The 19675-nt window shown below is 40.8% G+C and overlaps 2 protein-coding genes across 12 annotated transcripts in view; one reads left to right on the top strand and one right to left on the bottom strand.

Annotated features, from left to right (window-relative positions):
* spir (spire type actin nucleation factor) overlaps positions 1-4510 on the top strand; it is a 225843-nt gene extending 221333 nt beyond the window's left edge. For all 7 annotated transcript variants that reach the window (XM_071683432.1, XM_071683435.1, XM_071683437.1 and 4 more), the window contains one exon: positions 375-4510. In XM_071683432.1, the coding sequence (XP_071539533.1) occupies positions 375-579 (205 nt within the window). In that variant the 3' untranslated portion in view covers positions 580-4510. The remainder of the gene's footprint in view (positions 1-374) is intronic.
* The window catches only part of LOC139760366 (probable glutamate receptor), a 183599-nt gene continuing 167077 nt past the window's right edge, over positions 3154-19675 (bottom strand). For all 5 annotated transcript variants that reach the window (XM_071683442.1, XM_071683444.1, XM_071683445.1 and 2 more), the window contains one exon: positions 3154-4072. The gene's annotated coding sequence lies outside the window, so the exon portion shown is untranslated. The remainder of the gene's footprint in view (positions 4073-19675) is intronic.

Raw genomic sequence — 19675 nt, 5'->3', positions numbered from 1 at the left:
TGATAAACACGGTAAAGTGAAATTAGGAGTGGTAGTGAGACATGAAAACAAATTCACATAACTTTGGGATAAAGAGTGCTCATTCAAATCTGTGTCTAGTAACGTAAGACTTCATGAGTGAATTGTCAGAAAAAATCTTTTCTGTTATTCATCATCTTTGCCAGCATTACCGTAGTTTTGTCCAGAGCAAATGAATAAATTTCCTCAAATCTAGTCATTAGCTGTCATGCATAATGCAAAAAGAGGTAGAGAGTGTATTTGAGCAAATGAAGCTGTTTCCTCATAAAGCAGTAATTTCATTATCTACTAGAGCCAGGTAATACAACATTATCAGATTCCCTACTGCAACCTAACTCAAGCTTTTTCACCCACAGGAAGCAGAAACAGCGATCTCGAACAGCACAAGCTGAAGAGCATTTACGTGGTGAGTTGATGTCTGTTTGTGGAGACTGCAAAGCTATGGTACTGCATATCTTGGCATCCATCAAAGTGCGGCGAGAACAACAGATGAGCGTTTCAACTTTGCATGAATCTCCAAGGCATCATTTACATCTCAATCTTAATCCAGTGTATCACTAAGAGATTTAGCAGCCATGAGGCAAAATATTAATATATTGACACTATTAACATCAAAACATATATAGGGATTCTAGTATCTCGACGTAAAAAATTTCCTCGTGTTTGATACTCCTGAGCCCTTATTCAGTGTTTTACAGTTTCAGTATGGCTGTAACTTTAACCTAGTCTATTATTAGAGGCTCAGCATATCAGTAGACACCACAGGAAGTTTTTGGCTGCTGTACTAAAATCCATATTTACGAGTATAACCTTTATTCCTTTTAATGATAGGAATTTAAATATCATATATACATGATTGTAGAACAAGTAAAATGGTAATACATTTTATGTTCATTTGTATTTGCTTTATCTGAACACAGTTGTTCTTATGATTCTGTCATACAGAGATTCATTTCTCGGAGTATCTCCTGCTGATTTCAACTTGGGATTTTGTAACTACTATTTTATTCTTTTTAAGTTGAGATATCTTATAAAAATTAAAGTTTATTTTTATAGATTCATTATTCTGTGATCATATAGAATATCAGTGATGGTATTTGTTAATTTGATGTAATTAAAACTACTTAAATTTGAATGGCAAGGATGAAGTTTTACAGTATTTAGCTTACAGTATAAAATGGACTTTACACTGATTATATACACTGTGTGTGTGTGATACTTTAGATTACAAATAGTTACTTCATCCATAACTCTTAAAGCTTGCACTCTATAAGTTAAGCATAATAAATATTAGGATTGTTTGTTTTTTTTATCTCTTGCAGGATTTTTTTTTTTTTTTTCCTTTAGTCATGATTTCATGTAGCACCATGACTTTACAGTACTCAAAGTTAATTGAGCAATTTGATTGAAAAAAAATAGCATTTTAATGTAACTTTTTTTTCTGAAAAGAAGGGGCATAATTAATGAAAAGATATTTAGAGCATACTAACAAATTGGGCACATTACTTGAAATTCAAAAGTAATTATTAGAGAAATGTAAAATCATGTTTGGTGTACCTTAACATAAATGCTTTATAGATGTGTAGCATTATGTAACCACATGATGCAAGAAGAGTAAAGTAATGGCGATTCTATAGGTATGCAATGATTCGTAAATGGTTGAATTTATTGACTTCTATATGTTACGTATCATAATGCATTACTATTCACAATATATCCTATTCATTCTGGCATTTCAGCTGTGTGGATTAGTGGTTTAATGTAAATCCTCTTTAGATATGATGAAGAATCAGAGAGGGCAGGTCTGTTTGACCTCCTTGTGTACATTAGTAGTTAATCTTGACCTCATATTGAAGTCAAAATATGCCATAAATACTTAAGTGCATTGATTAAACTGTGAAGTGAATCCAGATATTAAAACCAAGGCGACATGCAGGTAATTCTAGATTGCTCTTTTCACAAATTAGTGACATTGTCAAGTTAAGGCCTACTACTGAATTGGCAAAGCCAAATTGTGTGATTGTGATTGTGTGTGTGTGTGTGTGAAAGAGAGGTAGTTTCTCTTAATCTGTCATGTAAGCACTTGAATTATTTTTCCCTTTGTACATAGTATATATACATAATATACATATATTTTTGTCATGTAAATACATCCCTTAAATATGTTTAATATTCTTTTGAAGTGCATACATACATATGGGAGTTGCATTTCTTTTCAATATTTCATTATTATACAAATTTTGGCTTCAAGCTTTGTGATCTATTTTAGAACTGTTTTAGCTCATAACAAGTTCAAAGTTTTGAGCCTCTACATACCATGAGACAAGATTTTGTATACATTCCATTATTATGTTTATTTCCCATCTTCGTTTCCATGTTCTCAGGATTAGCTTTTGCTCCAGTTGAGTGTTAATTGAAAAGGTCTGAAATAAGGACCATAACTGTTTCTTAACTTGTATCCATTGTTACAGCACAAATTAATTACATGCTGCAGCTGGATATGTGGTGTTATTGCATTTGGGGAAATGTTTTTGTATTATTTAACAGTCCCATCTTGTTTTTCAAAGTATATATATATAGGTTTGATTTGTTAGTATAAAAATTTTCATATTTGAAAAATAAACTGGAGAATAGTCTCGCAAAAGTTTAAACTACTGCAGATAGAAATATTTAATGCTATTTTTGTAAGATACTCAAATTCTGTAAACACGACCTTAATTCATTCATGTAATGTTTCACTTGTTCATTTAACTATATTAAATTCTATTGGACTATGTATGATTATTGCATGTTTGGCAGTAAAGTGAGTACAATATGAATACTGATGTTAATTAACCTGGAAGTGTGAAATTTCACCAAAGAGCATGAATAATGCTCTGTGTTGTGTGCCACATATTGTCAAACCAGGTAGGTTTGGCACAGCATGTATCATTGCTATGTCAATGCCCCTGACTAAATAACAATCACCACAAACACTGCAACTTAATGGTATGGAAATAGTGCCATGGACATTTGAGGAAAATTTTTGTTGGTACACCAATTCATGTGACTAATTTCTGTATATAGTTTCTTGGTATTTACCCAAGAAAACATCCATTAATTACATAATCATTTTTCATAAAAATAAGCCACAAAGAATGCTAGAAAACATTTACTTGGGCAAGTTAATCCTTATTATAATTGACACGGGAATAATTTTTCAGTTTGCATTTTATGTTAATGCTTCTCTTTTTTCCTAATTCATATTTGAAAAATCAAATTCAAGCCAGAGTTCAAATACCCATAATCCAATTTACTTGGCATTAGGTGTACCATGGCTTACCATGCCTGCTGACTGATTACAAATTTATCAATCTATCTATATCTCTGGGCCTGTTCCCTTATGCAACTCACTCAAAGGGGTGGCCATGACAATAGTCAATATAACAAGTGATCTCCAGGGTCACTTCTTAGCTTTTAGTACCACACCCTTAAAAAGCCATTGTCGGGCAAGTCTAAAGCATCATCTGCAGGGGCTCCTAACTAATATTCCTACAGAAAACAAAATTTCTATGGTTATAATAATTTAAGTAGTATAAAGAAGGTAGAAGCAGTTGGCTGGGACTTTAGGTCAGCAACATTAGGAAGTAGTGGTCAGTAGGAGCATTACGTAGGAGCCTCTGAAAACACTGTGCTTTCAGTTCCTCTATACCAGTGGCCTGATGTGACACATTAAAGGTTAAGAAATACACAAGGATTCACCATTTATGGAGAGACTTCTGCCTTCTCCACCCCCTTGAGGAGTTTCCTGAGGAGAATAGTTGTCAGATATATATATAAAATACACAGAATGCCTGAATTAAGACTGATTATTTCAGGCAGTATATGCTTGGAAATTGGTGTTTATACAGTTAAAGACTGTAGAAGGAATAACTTGCACTTAGAGGGCCTCTTTGAACTTTTTCTTTTAAATCCACATTTACTTTGTGTAAGACTATTCTTGACCTTCCTGAGGCTGCTCGCTTGGTTTGAGTCCTGGAACCTGGTTTCATCTCTTCACCATTCCATACTTGGTCTGAAAAGAAGGAATGAAAGGTAATATTAGTTCACCTGAATTTCACAAAAGGCTTTTTTTGGTAGTAGTTTCTGATAAAATTTAATATATATCTGTGATTTAAATTAAGTTGCCATGTGTCCAATAATTGTCTTTGTCATGCTTTACTAACACAAAAATAAAATCTTTGAAGACACATTCTTGGTTATCAGTCATTTCCTCACTGCTTAATGTTATTCTTTCAATAAAAACTATTGCAAAGAAAAATAATTCTATTTTTCTAAGGAAAGTGGTGATTTCTCTTTAGTCAGGTGGTCACTGACATGATGCTTTCTCTATGTTCACTTTGTTCCAGATTTTCCAGGTTTAAGATGTGTACAAACTATATCAAGTTTAAATAGTCATTGTACATACATAGACAGGTTTGGAATTATGCATATTAAATAAAGTTATGTCATCTACTGTATATATCTTACCCCATATCTACATATCATGTGCTGCTGGTTGCCTTGCAGCCTCGGATCTGCATGAACATGTGGATTTTTTTTTTCTGTTGAGGGCTCCAGTCATGGACCAAAGTTAACACCTTTATTATACTTATTTATCTATATTTATTTTGCTTTGTCGCTGTCTCCCGCGTTTGCGAGGTAGCGCAAGGAAACAGACGAAAGAATGGCCCAACCCACCCACATACACATGTATATACATACACGTCCACACACGCAAATATACATACCTATACATCTCAATGTACGCATATGTATACACACACAGACATATACATATATACACATGTACATAATTCATACTGTCTACCTTTATTTATTCCCATCGCCATCCTGCAACACATGGAATAACAACCCCCTCCCCCCTCATGTGTGCAAGGTAGCGCTAGGAAAAGACAACAAAGGCCCCATTCGTTCACACTCAGTCTCTAGCTGTCATGTAATAATGCACAGAAACCACAGCTCCCTTTCCACATCCAGGCCCCACATAACTTTCCATGGTTTACCCCAGACGCTTCACATGCCCTGGTTCAATCCACTGACAGCACGTCGACCCCGGTATACCACATCGTTCCAATTCACTCTATTCCTTGCCCGCCTTTCACCCTCCTGCATGTTCAGGCCCTGATCACTCAAAATCTTTTTCACTCCATCTTTCCACCTCCAATTTGGTCTCCCTCTTCTCCTCGTTCCCTCCACCTCCGACACATATATCCTCTTGGTCAATCTTTCCTCACTCATTCTCTCCATGTGCCCAAACCATTTCAAAACACCCTCTTCTGCTCTCTCAACCACGCTCTTTTTATTTCCACACATCTCTCTTACCCTTACATTACTTACTCGATCAAACCACCTCACACCACACATTGTCCTCAAACATCTCATTTCCAGCACATCCACCCTTCTGCGCACAACTCTATCCATAGCCCATGCCTCGCAACCATACAACATTGTTGGAACCACTATTCCTTAAAACATACCCATTTTTGCTTTCCGAGATAATGTTCTCGACTTCCACACATTCTTCAAGGCTCCCAGGATTTTCGCCCCCTCCCCCACCCTATGATTCACTTCCGCTTCCATGGTTCCATCCGCTGCCAGATCCACTCCCAGATATCTAAACCACTTTACTTCCTCCAGTTTTTCTCCATTCAAACTTACCTCCCAATTGACTTGACCCTCAACCCTACTGTACCTAATAACCTTGCTCTTATTCACATTTACTCTTAACTTTCTTCTTTCACACACTTTACCAAACTCAGTCACCAGCTTCTGCAGTTTCTCACATGAATCGGCCACCAGCGCTGTATCATCAGCGAACAACAACTGACTCACTTCCCAAGCTCTCTCATCCACAACAGACTTCATTCTTGCCCCTCTTTCCAAAACTCTTGCATTCACCTCCCTAACAACCCCATCCATAAACAAATTAAACAACCATGGAGACATCACACACCCCTGCCGCAAACCTACATTCACTGAGAACCAATCACTTTCCTCTCTTCCTACACGTACACATGCCTTACATCCTCGATAAAAACTTTCCACTGCTTCTAACAACTTGCCTCCCACACCATATATTCTTAATACCTTCCACAGAGCATTTCTATATATATATATATATATATATATATATATCTTTTTTCTTTCAAACTATTATTCGCCATTTCCCGCATTAGCGAGGTAGCGTTAAGAACAGAGGACTGGGCCTTTGAGGGAATATCCTCACCTGGCCTCCTTCTCTGTTCCTTCTTTTGTAAAATAAAAAAAAAAAAAAAAAAAAAAGAGAGGGGAGGTATATCTAGATCCCCGCTCCCTCCCCTTTTAGTCGCCTTCTACAACACACAGGGAATACGTGGGAAGTATGGATAATATGTATATATATTTCTTTCTTTCTTTTCTTTTAAACTATTCGCCATTTCCCGCGTTAGCGAGGTAGCGTTAAGAACAGAGGACTGGGCCTGGGCCCCTTTTGGAATATCCTCACCTGGCCCCCTCTGTTCCTTCTTTTGGAAAAAAAAAAAAAAAAAAAAAGTGTGTGGATGTAACCAAGATGTGAAAAAAGGAGAGATAGGTAGTATGTTTGAGGAAAGGAACCTGGATGTTTTGGCTCTGAGTGAAACGAAGCTCAAGGGTAAAGGGGAAGAGTGGTTTGGGAATGTCTTGGGAGTAAAGTCAGGGGTTAGTGAGAGGACAAGAGCAAGGGAAGGAGTAGCAGTACTCCTGAAACAGGAGTTGTGGGAGTATGTGATAGAATGTAAGTAAATTCTAGATTAATATGGGTAAAACTGAATGTTGATGGAGAGAGATGGATGATTATTGGTGCATATGCACCTGGGCATGAGAAGAAAGATCATGAGGCAAGTGTTTTGGGAGCAGCTGAATGAGTGTGTTAGTGGTTTTGATGCACAAGACCGGGTTATAGTGATGGGTGATTTGAATGCAAAGGTGAGTAATGTGGCAGGTGAGGGAATAATTGGTATACATGGGGTGTTCAGTGTTGTAAATGGAAATGGTGAAGAGCCTGTAGATTTATGTGCTGAAAAAGGACTGGTGATTGGGAATACCTGGTTTAAAAAGCAAGATATACATAAGTATACGTATGTAAGTAGGAGAGATGGCCAGAGAGCGTTATTGGATTACGTGTTAAGTGACAGGCGTGCGAAAGAGAGACTTTTGGATGTTAATGTGCTGAGAGGTGCAACTGGAGGGATGTCTGATCATTATCTTGTGGAGGCGAAGGTGAAGATTTGTATGGGTTTTCAGAAAAGAAGAGTGAATGTTGGGGTGAAGAGGGTTGTGAAAGTAAGTGAGCTTGGGAAGGAGACTTGTGTGAGGAAGTACCAGGAGAGACTGAGTACAGAATGGAAAAAAGTGAGAACAAAGGAGGTAAGGGGAGTGGGGGAGGAATGGGATGTATTTAGGGAAGCTGTGATGGCTTGCGCAAAAGATGCTTGTGGCATGAGAAGTGTGGGAGGTCGGTTGATTAGAAAGGGTAGTGAGTGGTGAGATGAAGAATTAAGATTATTAGTGAAAGAGAAGAGAGAGGCATTTGGAGGATTTTTGCAGGGAAAAATGCAAATGAGTGGGAGATGTATAAAAGAAAGAGACAGGAGGTCAAGAGAAAGGTGCAAGAGGTGAATAAGAAGGCAAATGAGAGTTGGGGTGAGAGAGTATCATTAAATTTTAGGGAGAATAAAAAGATGTTCTGGAAGGAGGTAAATAAAGTGCGCAAGACAAGGGAGCAAATGGGAACTTCAGTGAAGGGGGCTAATGGGGAGGTGATAACAAGTAGTGGTGATGTGAGAAGGAGATGGAGTGAGTATTTTGAAGGTTTGTTGAATGTGTTTGATGATAGAGTGGCAGATATAGGGTGTTTTGGTCGAGGTGGTGTGCAAAGTGAGAGGGTTAGGGAAAATGATTTGGTAAACAGAGAAGAGGTAGTAAAAGCTTTGCGGAAGTTGAAAGCCGGCAAGGCAGCAGGTTTGGATGGTATTGCATTGGAATTTATTAAAAAAGGGGGTGATTGTATTGTTGACTGGTTGGTAAGGTTATGTAATAATGTATATATGATTCATGGTGAGGTGCCTGAGGATTGGCGGAATGCATGCATAGTGCCATTGTACAAAGGCAAAGGGGATAAGAGCGAGTGCTCAAATTACAGAGGTATAAGTTTGTTGAGTATTCCTGGTAAATTATATGGGAGGGTATTGATTGAGAGGGTGAAGGCATGTACAGAGCATCAGATTGGGGAAGAGCAGTGTGGTTTCAGAAGTGGTAGAGGATGTGTGGATCAGGTGTTTGCTTTGAAGAATGTATGTGAGAAATACTTAGAAGAGCAAATGGATTTGTATGTAGCATTTATGGATCTGGAGAAGGCATATGATAGAGTTGATAGAGATGCTCTGTGGAAGGTAATAAGAATATATGGTGTGGGAGGCAAGTTGTTAGAAGCAGTGAAAAGTTTTTATCGAGGATGTAAGGCAAGTGTACGTGTAGGAAGAGAGGAAAGTGATTGGTTCTCAGTGAATGTAGGTTTGCAGCAGGGGTGTGTGATGTCTCCATGGTTGTTTAATTTGTTTATGGATGGGGTTGTTAGGGAGGTGAATGCAAGAGTTTTGGAAAGAGGGGCAAGTATGAAGTCTGTTGGGGATGAGAGAGCTTGGGAAGTGAGCCAGTTGTTGTTCGCTGATGATACAGCGCTGGTGGCTGATTCATGCGAGAAACTGCAGAAGCTGGTGACTGAGTTTGGTAAAGCGTGTGAAAGAAGAAAGTTAAGAGTAAATGTGAATAAGAGCAAGGTTATTAGGTACAGTAGGGTTGAGGTTCAAGTCAATTGGGAGGTAAGTTTGAATGGAGAAAAACTGGAGGAAGTAAAGTGTTTTAGATATCTGGGAGTGGATCTGGCAGCGGATGAAACCACGGAAGCGGAAGTGAATCATAGGGTGGGGGAGGGGGTGAAAATCCTGGGAGCCTTGAAGAATGTGTGGAAGTCGAGAACATTATCTCGGAAAGCAAAAATGGCTATGTTTGAAGGAATAGTGGTTCCAACAATGTTGTATAGTTGTGAGGCGTGGGCTATGGATAGAGTTGTGCGCAGGAGGGTGGATGTGCTGGAAATGAGATGTTTGAGAACAATGTGTGGTGTGAGGTGGTTTGATCAAGTAAGTAATGTAAGGGTAAGAGAGATGTGTGGAAATAAAAAGAGTGTGGTTGAGAGAGCAGAAGAGGGTGTTTTGAAATGGTTTGGGCACATGGAGAGAATGAGTGAGGAAAGATTGACCAAGAGGATATATGTGTCGGAGGTGGAGGGAACGAGGAGAAGTGGGAGACCAAATTGGAGGTGGAAAGATGGAGTGAAAAAGATTTTGAGTGATCGGGGCCTGAACATGCAGGAGGGTGAAAGTCGGGCAAGGAATAGAGTGAATTGGATCGATGTGGTATACCGGGGTCGACGTGCTGTCAATGGATTGAATCAGGGCATGTGAACCGTCTGGGTAAACCATGGAAAGTTCTGTGGGGCCTGGATGTGGAAAGGGAGCTGTGGTTTCGGGCATTATTGCATGACAGCAAGAGACTGAGTGTGAACGAATGGGGCCTTTGTTGTCTTTTCCTAGCGCTACCTCACACACATGAGGGGGGAGGGAGATGTTATTCCATGTGTGGCGAGGTTGCGATGGGAATGAATAAAGGCAGACAGTGTGAATTGTGTGCATGTGTATAAATATATATATATATATATATATATATATATATATATATATATATATATATATATATATATATATATAGAAGGCGACTAGAGGGGACGGGAGCAGGGGGCCAGAAATCCTCCCCTCCTTGTATTTTAACTTTCTAAAATGGAAAACAGAAGGAGTCATGCAGGGAGTGCTCATCCTCCTCGTAGACTCAGATTGGGGTGTCTAAATGTGTTTGGATGTAACCAAGATGTGAAAAAAGGAGAGATAGGTAGTATGTTTGAGGAAAGGAACCTGGATGTTTTGGCTCTGAGTGAAACGAAGCTCAAGGGTAAAGGGGAAGAGTGGTTTGGGAATGTCTTGGGAGTAAAGTCAGGGGTTAGTGAGAGGACAAGAGCAAGGGAAGGAGTAGCAGTACTCCTGAAACAGGAGTTGTGGGAGTATGTGATAGAATGTAAGTAAATTCTAGATTAATATGGGTAAAACTGAATGTTGATGGAGAGAGATGGATGATTATTGGTGCATATGCACCTGGGCATGAGAAGAAAGATCATGAGGCAAGTGTTTTGGGAGCAGCTGAATGAGTGTGTTAGTGGTTTTGATGCACAAGACCGGGTTATAGTGATGGGTGATTTGAATGCAAAGGTGAGTAATGTGGCAGGTGAGGGAATAATTGGTATACATGGGGTGTTCAGTGTTGTAAATGGAAATGGTGAAGAGCCTGTAGATTTATGTGCTGAAAAAGGACTGGTGATTGGGAATACCTGGTTTAAAAAGCAAGATATACATAAGTATACGTATGTAAGTAGGAGAGATGGCCAGAGAGCGTTATTGGATTACGTGTTAAGTGACAGGCGTGCGAAAGAGAGACTTTTGGATGTTAATGTGCTGAGAGGTGCAACTGGAGGGATGTCTGATCATTATCTTGTGGAGGCGAAGGTGAAGATTTGTATGGGTTTTCAGAAAAGAAGAGTGAATGTTGGGGTGAAGAGGGTTGTGAAAGTAAGTGAGCTTGGGAAGGAGACTTGTGTGAGGAAGTACCAGGAGAGACTGAGTACAGAATGGAAAAAAGTGAGAACAAAGGAGGTAAGGGGAGTGGGGGAGGAATGGGATGTATTTAGGGAAGCTGTGATGGCTTGCGCAAAAGATGCTTGTGGCATGAGAAGTGTGGGAGGTCGGTTGATTAGAAAGGGTAGTGAGTGGTGAGATGAAGAATTAAGATTATTAGTGAAAGAGAAGAGAGAGGCATTTGGAGGATTTTTGCAGGGAAAAATGCAAATGAGTGGGAGATGTATAAAAGAAAGAGACAGGAGGTCAAGAGAAAGGTGCAAGAGGTGAATAAGAAGGCAAATGAGAGTTGGGGTGAGAGAGTATCATTAAATTTTAGGGAGAATAAAAAGATGTTCTGGAAGGAGGTAAATAAAGTGCGCAAGACAAGGGAGCAAATGGGAACTTCAGTGAAGGGGGCTAATGGGGAGGTGATAACAAGTAGTGGTGATGTGAGAAGGAGATGGAGTGAGTATTTTGAAGGTTTGTTGAATGTGTTTGATGATAGAGTGGCAGATATAGGGTGTTTTGGTCGAGGTGGTGTGCAAAGTGAGAGGGTTAGGGAAAATGATTTGGTAAACAGAGAAGAGGTAGTAAAAGCTTTGCGGAAGTTGAAAGCCGGCAAGGCAGCAGGTTTGGATGGTATTGCATTGGAATTTATTAAAAAAGGGGGTGATTGTATTGTTGACTGGTTGGTAAGGTTATGTAATAATGTATATATGATTCATGGTGAGGTGCCTGAGGATTGGCGGAATGCAGTGCATAGTGCCATTGTACAAAGGCAAAGGGGATAAGAGCGAGTGCTCAAATTACAGAGGTATAAGTTTGTTGAGTATTCCTGGTAAATTATATGGGAGGGTATTGATTGAGAGGGTGAAGGCATGTACAGAGCATCAGATTGGGGAAGAGCAGTGTGGTTTCAGAAGTGGTAGAGGATGTGTGGATCAGGTGTTTGCTTTGAAGAATGTATGTGAGAAATACTTAGAAGAGCAAATGGATTTGTATGTAGCATTTATGGATCTGGAGAAGGCATATGATAGAGTTGATAGAGATGCTCTGTGGAAGGTAATAAGAATATATGGTGTGGGAGGCAAGTTGTTAGAAGCAGTGAAAAGTTTTTATCGAGGATGTAAGGCAAGTGTACGTGTAGGAAGAGAGGAAAGTGATTGGTTCTCAGTGAATGTAGGTTTGCAGCAGGGGTGTGTGATGTCTCCATGGTTGTTTAATTTGTTTATGGATGGGGTTGTTAGGGAGGTGAATGCAAGAGTTTTGGAAAGAGGGGCAAGTATGAAGTCTGTTGGGGATGAGAGAGCTTGGGAAGTGAGCCAGTTGTTGTTCGCTGATGATACAGCGCTGGTGGCTGATTCATGCGAGAAACTGCAGAAGCTGGTGACTGAGTTTGGTAAAGCGTGTGAAAGAAGAAAGTTAAGAGTAAATGTGAATAAGAGCAAGGTTATTAGGTACAGTAGGGTTGAGGTTCAAGTCAATTGGGAGGTAAGTTTGAATGGAGAAAAACTGGAGGAAGTAAAGTGTTTTAGATATCTGGGAGTGGATCTGGCAGCGGATGAAACCACGGAAGCGGAAGTGAATCATAGGGTGGGGGAGGGGGTGAAAATCCTGGGAGCCTTGAAGAATGTGTGGAAGTCGAGAACATTATCTCGGAAAGCAAAAATGGCTATGTTTGAAGGAATAGTGGTTCCAACAATGTTGTATAGTTGTGAGGCGTGGGCTATGGATAGAGTTGTGCGCAGGAGGGTGGATGTGCTGGAAATGAGATGTTTGAGAACAATGTGTGGTGTGAGGTGGTTTGATCAAGTAAGTAATGTAAGGGTAAGAGAGATGTGTGGAAATAAAAAGAGTGTGGTTGAGAGAGCAGAAGAGGGTGTTTTGAAATGGTTTGGGCACATGGAGAGAATGAGTGAGGAAAGATTGACCAAGAGGATATATGTGTCGGAGGTGGAGGGAACGAGGAGAAGTGGGAGACCAAATTGGAGGTGGAAAGATGGAGTGAAAAAGATTTTGAGTGATCGGGGCCTGAACATGCAGGAGGGTGAAAGTCGGGCAAGGAATAGAGTGAATTGGATCGACGTGGTATACCGGGGTCGACGTGCTGTCAATGGATTGAATCAGGGTATGTGAACCGTCTGGGGTAAACCATGGAAAGTTGTGTGGGGCCTGGATGTGGAAAGGGAGCTGTGGTTTCGGGCATTATTGCATGACAGCAAGAGACTGAGTGTGAACGAATGGGGCCTTTGTTGTCTTTTCCTAGCGCTACCTCACACACATGAGGGGGGAGGGAGATGTTATTCCATGTGTGGCGAGGTTGCGATGGGAATGAATAAAGGCAGACAGTGTGAATTGTGTGCATGTGTATAAATATATATATATATATATATATATATATATATATATATATATATATATATATATATATATATATAGAAGGCGACTAGAGGGGACGGGAGCAGGGGGCCAGAAATCCTCCCCTCCTTGTATTTTAACTTTCTAAAAATGGAAAACAGAAGGAGTCATGCAGGGAGTGCTCATCCTCCTCGTAGACTCAGATTGGGGTGTCTAAATGTGTTTGGATGTAACCAAGATGTGAAAAAAGGAGAGATAGGTAGTATGTTTGAGGAAAGGAACCTGGATGTTTTGGCTCTGAGTGAAACGAAGCTCAAGGGTAAAGGGGAAGAGTGGTTTGGGAATGTCTTGGGAGTAATGTCAGGGGTTAGTGAGAGGACAAGAGCAAGGGAAGGAGTAGCAGTACTCCTGAAACAGGAGTTGTGGGAGTATGTGATAGAATGTAAGAAAGTAAATTCTCGATTAATATGGGTAAAACTGAAAATTGATGGAGATGGGTGATTATTGGTGCATATGCACCTGGGCATGAGAAGAAAGATCATGAGAGGCAAGTGTTTTGGGAGCAGCTGAATGAGTGTGTTAGCGGTTTTGATGCACAAGACCAGGTTATAGTGATGGGTGATTTAAATGCAAAGGTGAGCAATGTGGCAGTTGAGGGAGTAATTGGTATACATGGGGTGTTCAGTGTTGTAAATGGAAATGGTGAAGAGCTTGTAGATTTATGTGCTGAAAAAAGACTGGTGATTGGGAATACCTGGTTTAAAAAGCGAGATATACATAATTATACGTATGTAAGTAGGAGAGATGGCCAGAGAGCGTTATTGGATTACGTGTTGATTGACAGGCGCGCAAAAGAGAGACTTTTGGATGTCAATGTGCTGAGAGGTGCAACTGGAGGGATGTCTGATCATTATCTTGTGGAGGCTAAGGTGAAGATTTGCATGGGTTTTCAGAAAAGAAGAGTGAATGTTGGGGTGAAGAGGGTGGTGAGAGTAAGTGAGCTTGGGAAGGAGACTTGCGTGAGGAAGTACCAGGAGAGACTGAGTACAGAATGGAAAAAGGTGAGAACAATGGAAGTAAGGGGAGTGGGGGAGGAATGGGATGTATTTAGGGAATCAGTGATGGAGTGCGCAAAACATGCTTGTGGCATGAGAAGCGTGGGAGGTGGGTTGATTAGAAAGGGTAGTGAGTGGTGGGATGAAGAAGTAAGATTATTAGTGAAAGTGAAGAGAGAGGCATTTGAACGATTTTTGCAGGGAAAAATGCAAATGAGTGGGAGATGTATAAAAGAAAGGGACAGGGGGTCAAGAGAAAGGTGCAAGAGGTGAAAAAGAGGGCAAATGAGAGTTGGGGTGAGAGAGTGTCATTAAATTTTAGGGAGAATAAAAAGATGTTCTGGAAGGAGGTAAATAAAGTGCGTAAGACAAGGGAGCAAATGGGAACTTCAGTGAAGGGCGCTAATGGGGAGGTGATAACAAGTAGTGGTGATGTGAGAAGGAGATGGAGTGAGTATTTTGAAGGTTTGTTGAATGTGTTTGATGATAGAGTGGCAGATATAGGGTGTTTTGGTCGAGGTGGTGTGCAAAGTGAGAGGGTTAGGGAAAATGATTTGGTAAACAGAGAAGAGGTAGTAAAAGCTTTGTGGAAGATGAAAGCCGGTAAGGCAGCAGGTTTGGATGGTATTGCAGTGGAATTAATTAAAAAAGGGGGTGACTATTGTTGACTGGTTGGTAAGGTTATTTAATGTATGTATGACTCATGGTGAGGTGCCTGAGGATTGGCAGAATGCGTGCACAGTGCCATTGTACAAAGGCAAAGGGGATAAGAGTGAGTGCTCAAATTACAGAGGTATAAGTTTGTTGAGTATTCCTGGTAAATTATATGGGAGGGTATTGATTGAGAGGGTGAAGGCATGTACAGAGCATCAGATTGGGGAAGAGCAGTGTGGTTTCAGAAGTGGTAGAGGATGTGTGGATCAGGTGTTTGCTTTGAAGAATGTATGTGAGAAATACGTAGAAAAGCATATGGATTTGTATGTAGCATTTATGGATCTGGAGAAGGCATATGATAGAGTTGATAGAGATGCTCTGTGGAAGGTATTAAGAATATATGGTGTGGGAGGCAAGTTGTTAGAAGCAGTGAAAAGTTTTTATCGAGGATGTAAGGCATGTGTACGTGTAGGAAGAGAGGAAAGTGATTGGTTCTCAGTGAATGTAGCTTTGCGGCAGGGGTGTGTGATGTCTCCATGGTTGTTTAATTTGTTTATGGATGGGGTTGTTAGGGAGGTGAATGCAAGAGTTTTGGAAAGAGGGGCAAGTATGAAGTCTGTTGTGGATGAGAGAGCTTGGGAAGTGAGCCAGTTGTTGTTCGCTGATGATACAGCGCTGGTGGCTGATTCATGTGAGAAACTGCAGAAGCTGGTGACTGAGTTTGGTAAAGTGTGTGAAAGAAGAAAGTTAAGAGTAAATGTGAATAAGAGCAAGGTTATTAGGTACAGTAGGGTTGAGGGTCAAGTCAATTGGGAGGTAAGTTTGAATGGAGAAAAACTGGAGGAAGTAAAGTGTTTTAGATATCTGGGAGTGGATCTGGCAGCGGATGGAACCATGGAAGCGGAAGTGAATCATAGGGTGGGGGAGGGGGCGAAAATCCTGGGAGCCTTGAAGAATGTGTGGAAGTCGAAAACATTATCTCGGAAAGCATAAATGGCTATGTTTGAAGGAATAGTGGTTCCAACAATGTTGTATGGTTGCGAGGCGTGGGCTATGGATAGAGTTGTGTGCAGGAGGGTGGATGTGCTGGAAATGAGATGTTTGAGGACAATGTGTGGTGTGAGGTGGTTTGATCGAGTAAGTAATGTAAGGGTAAGAGAGATGTGTGGAAATAAAAAGAGCGTGGTTGAGAGAGCAGAAGAGGGTGTTTTGAAATGGTTTGGGCACATGGAGAGAATGAGTGAGGAAAGATTGACCAAGAGGATATATGTGTCGGAGGTGGAGGGAACGAGGAGAAGTGGGAGACCAAATTGGAGGTGGAAAGATGGAGTGAAAAAGATTTTGAGTGATCGGGGCCTGAACATGCAGGAGGGTGAAAGGTGGGCAAGAAATAGAGTGAATTGGATCGATGTGGTATACCGGGGTTGATGTGCTGTCAGTGGATTGAATCAGGGCATGTGAAGCGTCTGGGGTAAACCATGGAAAGTTGTGTGGGGCCTGGATGTGGAAAGGGAGCTGTGGTTTTGGGCATTATTGCATGACAGCTAGAGACTAAGTGTGAACGAATGGGGCCTTTGTTGTCTTTTCCTAGCGCTACCTCGCACACATGAGGGGGGAGGGGGATGGTATTCCATGTGTGGTGAGGTGGCGATGGGAATGAATAAAGGCAGACAGTGTGAATTGTGTGCATGGGTATATATGTATGTGTCTGTGTGTGTATATATATGTGTACATTGAGATGTATAGGTATGTATATTTGCGTGTGTGGACGTATATGTATATACATGTGTATGGGGGTGGGTTGGGCCATGTCTTTCGTCTGTTTCCTTGCGCTACCTCGCAAACGCGGGAGACAGCAACAAAGCAAAATATATATATACATAATATATACATTTTGCAGCGCAAGGAAACAGACGAAAGAAACGGCCCACCCCCATACACATGTACACACATACACGTCCACACACGCAAACATACACACCCATATATATATATATATATATATATATATATATTATCCCTGGGGATAGAGGATTAAGAATACTTCTCACGTATTCCCTGCGTGTCGTAGAAGGCGACTAAAAGGGGAGGGAGCGGGGGGCTGGAAATCCTCCCCTCTCGTTTTTTTTTTTTTTTTTTTTATTTTGCAAAAGAAGGAACAGAGGGGGCCAGGTGAGGATATTCCAAAAAAGGCCCAGTCCTCTGTTCCTAACGCTACCTCGCTAACGCGGGAAATGGCGAATAGTTTAAAAGAAAAAAAAATATATATATATATATATATATATATATATATATATATATATATATATATATGTTTTGAAATGGTTTGGGCACATGGAGAGAATGAGTGAGGAAAGATTGACCAAGAGGATATATGTGTCGGAGGTGGAGGGAACGAGGAGAAGAGGGAGACCAAATTGGAGGTGGAAAGATGGAGTGAAAAAGATTTTGTGTGATCGGGGCCTGAACATGCAGGAGGGTGAAAGGAGGGCAAGGAATAGAGTGAATTGGAGCGATGTGGTATACCGGGGTTGACGTGCTGTCAGTGGATTGAATCAGGGCATGTGAAGCGTCTGGGGTAAACCATGGAAAGCTGTGTAGGTATGTATATTTGCGTGTGTGGACGTATGTATATACATGTGTATGGGGGTGGGTTGGGCCATTTCTTTCGTCTGTTTCCTTGCGCTACCTCGCAAACGTGGGAGACAGCGGCAAAAAAAAAAAAAAAAAAAAAAATATATATATATATATATTTATTTATTTATTATACTTTGTCGCTGTCTCCCGCGTTTGCGAGGTAGCGCAAGGAACAGACGAAAGAAATGGCCCAACCCCGCCCCATACACATGTATATACATACGTCCACACACGCAAATATACATACCTATATAAGGTTCTGGGAGCATTGAAGGATGTGTGGAAGGCAAGAACGTTATCTTGGAAACCAAAAATGGGTTTGTTTGAAGGAATAGTGGTTCCAATAATGTTATATGGGTGTGAGGCACGGACTATAGATATGGTGGATGTGTTGGAAATGAGATGTTTGAGGACAATATGTGGAGTGTGGTAGTTTGATCTTGTAAGTAATGAAAGGATTAGAGAGATGTGTGGTAATAAAAAGAGTGTGGTTGATAGAGCAGAAGAGGGTGTATTGGAAGGGTGTATTGAAATTGTTTGGTTACATGGAGAGGATGAGTGAGGAAAGATTGACAAAGAGGATATATGTGTCAAAGGTGGAGAGAACGAGAAGTGGGAGACCAAATTGGAGGTGGAAGGATGGAGTGAAAAAGATTTTGAGCGATCAGGGCCTCAACATAGAGGAGGGTGAAAGGTGTGCAAGGAATAGAGTGAATCGGAATGATGTGGTATTCAAGGTGGACGTGCTGTTAGTGGATTGAACCAGGGCATGTGAAGCGTTTGGAGTAAACCAAGGAAAGTTTTGTGCCTGGATGTGGAAAGGGAGCTGTGGTTTCGGTGCATTACTCATGAAAGCTAGAGACTGAGTGTGAACGAATGTGGCTTTTGTTGTCTTTTCCTAGCGCTACCTAGCATGTGCACGGGGGAAGGGAGGTGCCATTTCATGTGTGGCAAGGTGGCAATGGGAAAGGATGAAGGCAGCAAGTATGAATTTGTACATGTATGTATATGTATATGTCTGTGTATGTATATGTATATATATGTTGAAATGTATAGGTATGTATGTGTGCGTGTGTGGTCGTTTGTGTATATACATGTGTATGTGGGTGGGTTGGGCCATTCTTTCATCTGTTTCCTTGCGCCACCTTGCTAACACAGGAAACAGTGACTATGTATGATAAATAAATAAATATATATCCATTGCAGAATGGCAAAAGGTGAGAGCAAATGACATAAGGGGAATGGCATTGGAATGGGATGTATTTAGGGAAGCAGTGATGGCTTGCACAAAAGATGCTTGTGGCATGAGAAAGGTGGGAGGTGGGCAGCTTATAAAGGGTGGTGAGTGGTGGGATGAATAGGCAAGATTGTTAGTAAAAGAGAAGAGAGATATGTTTGGAAGTTTTTTGCAGGGAAGTAGTGCAAATGACTGGGAGATGTATAAAAGAAAGAGGCAGGAGGTCAAGAGAAAGGTGCAAGAGGTGAAAAAGAGGGCAAATGAGAGTTGGGGTGAGAGAATATCATTATATTTTAGGGGGAAATAGAAAGATGTTATGGAAGGAGGTAAATAAAGGGCATAAAACTTGAGAAAAAATGGGAACATCGGTGAATGGGGCTAATGGGGAGGTAATAACAAGTAGAGGTGAAGTGAGTAGGAAATGGAGTATTTTGAAGGTTTGTTGAATGTGTATGACGATAGAGTGGCAGATATAGGGCATTTTGGTCGAGGTGGTGTGCGAAGTGAGAGGGTCAGGGAGAATGGTTTGGCAAACAAAGAAGAGGTAGTGAAAGCTTTGCGGAAGATGAAAGCCGGCAAGGCGGCGGGTTTGGATGGTATTGCAGTGAAATTTATTTAAAAAGGGGGTGACTGTGTTGTTGATTGGTTGGTAAGGATATTCAATGTATGTATGGCTCATAGTGAAGTGCCTGAGGATTGGAGGAATGCATGCATTGTGCCACTGTACAAGGTTAAAGGGGATAAAGGTGAATGTTCAAATTACAGAGGTATAAGTTTGTTGAGTATTCCTGGGAAATTATATGAGAGTGTACTGATTGAGAGGGTAAAGACAAGTCCAGAACATGAGATTGGGAAAGAGCAGTGTGGTTTCAGAAGTAACAGAGGATGTGTGGATCAGGTGTTTGAAGAATGTACGTGAGAAATATTTA

The sequence above is a fragment of the Panulirus ornatus genome, chromosome 36 (genome assembly GCF_036320965.1).
Source record: "Panulirus ornatus isolate Po-2019 chromosome 36, ASM3632096v1, whole genome shotgun sequence".
In the NCBI taxonomy this organism is placed as follows: Eukaryota; Metazoa; Arthropoda; class Malacostraca; order Decapoda; family Palinuridae; genus Panulirus; species Panulirus ornatus.
The sequence above is the reverse complement of the archived record's forward strand: the minus strand, read 5'-3'. Positions and strand labels throughout refer to the sequence as shown.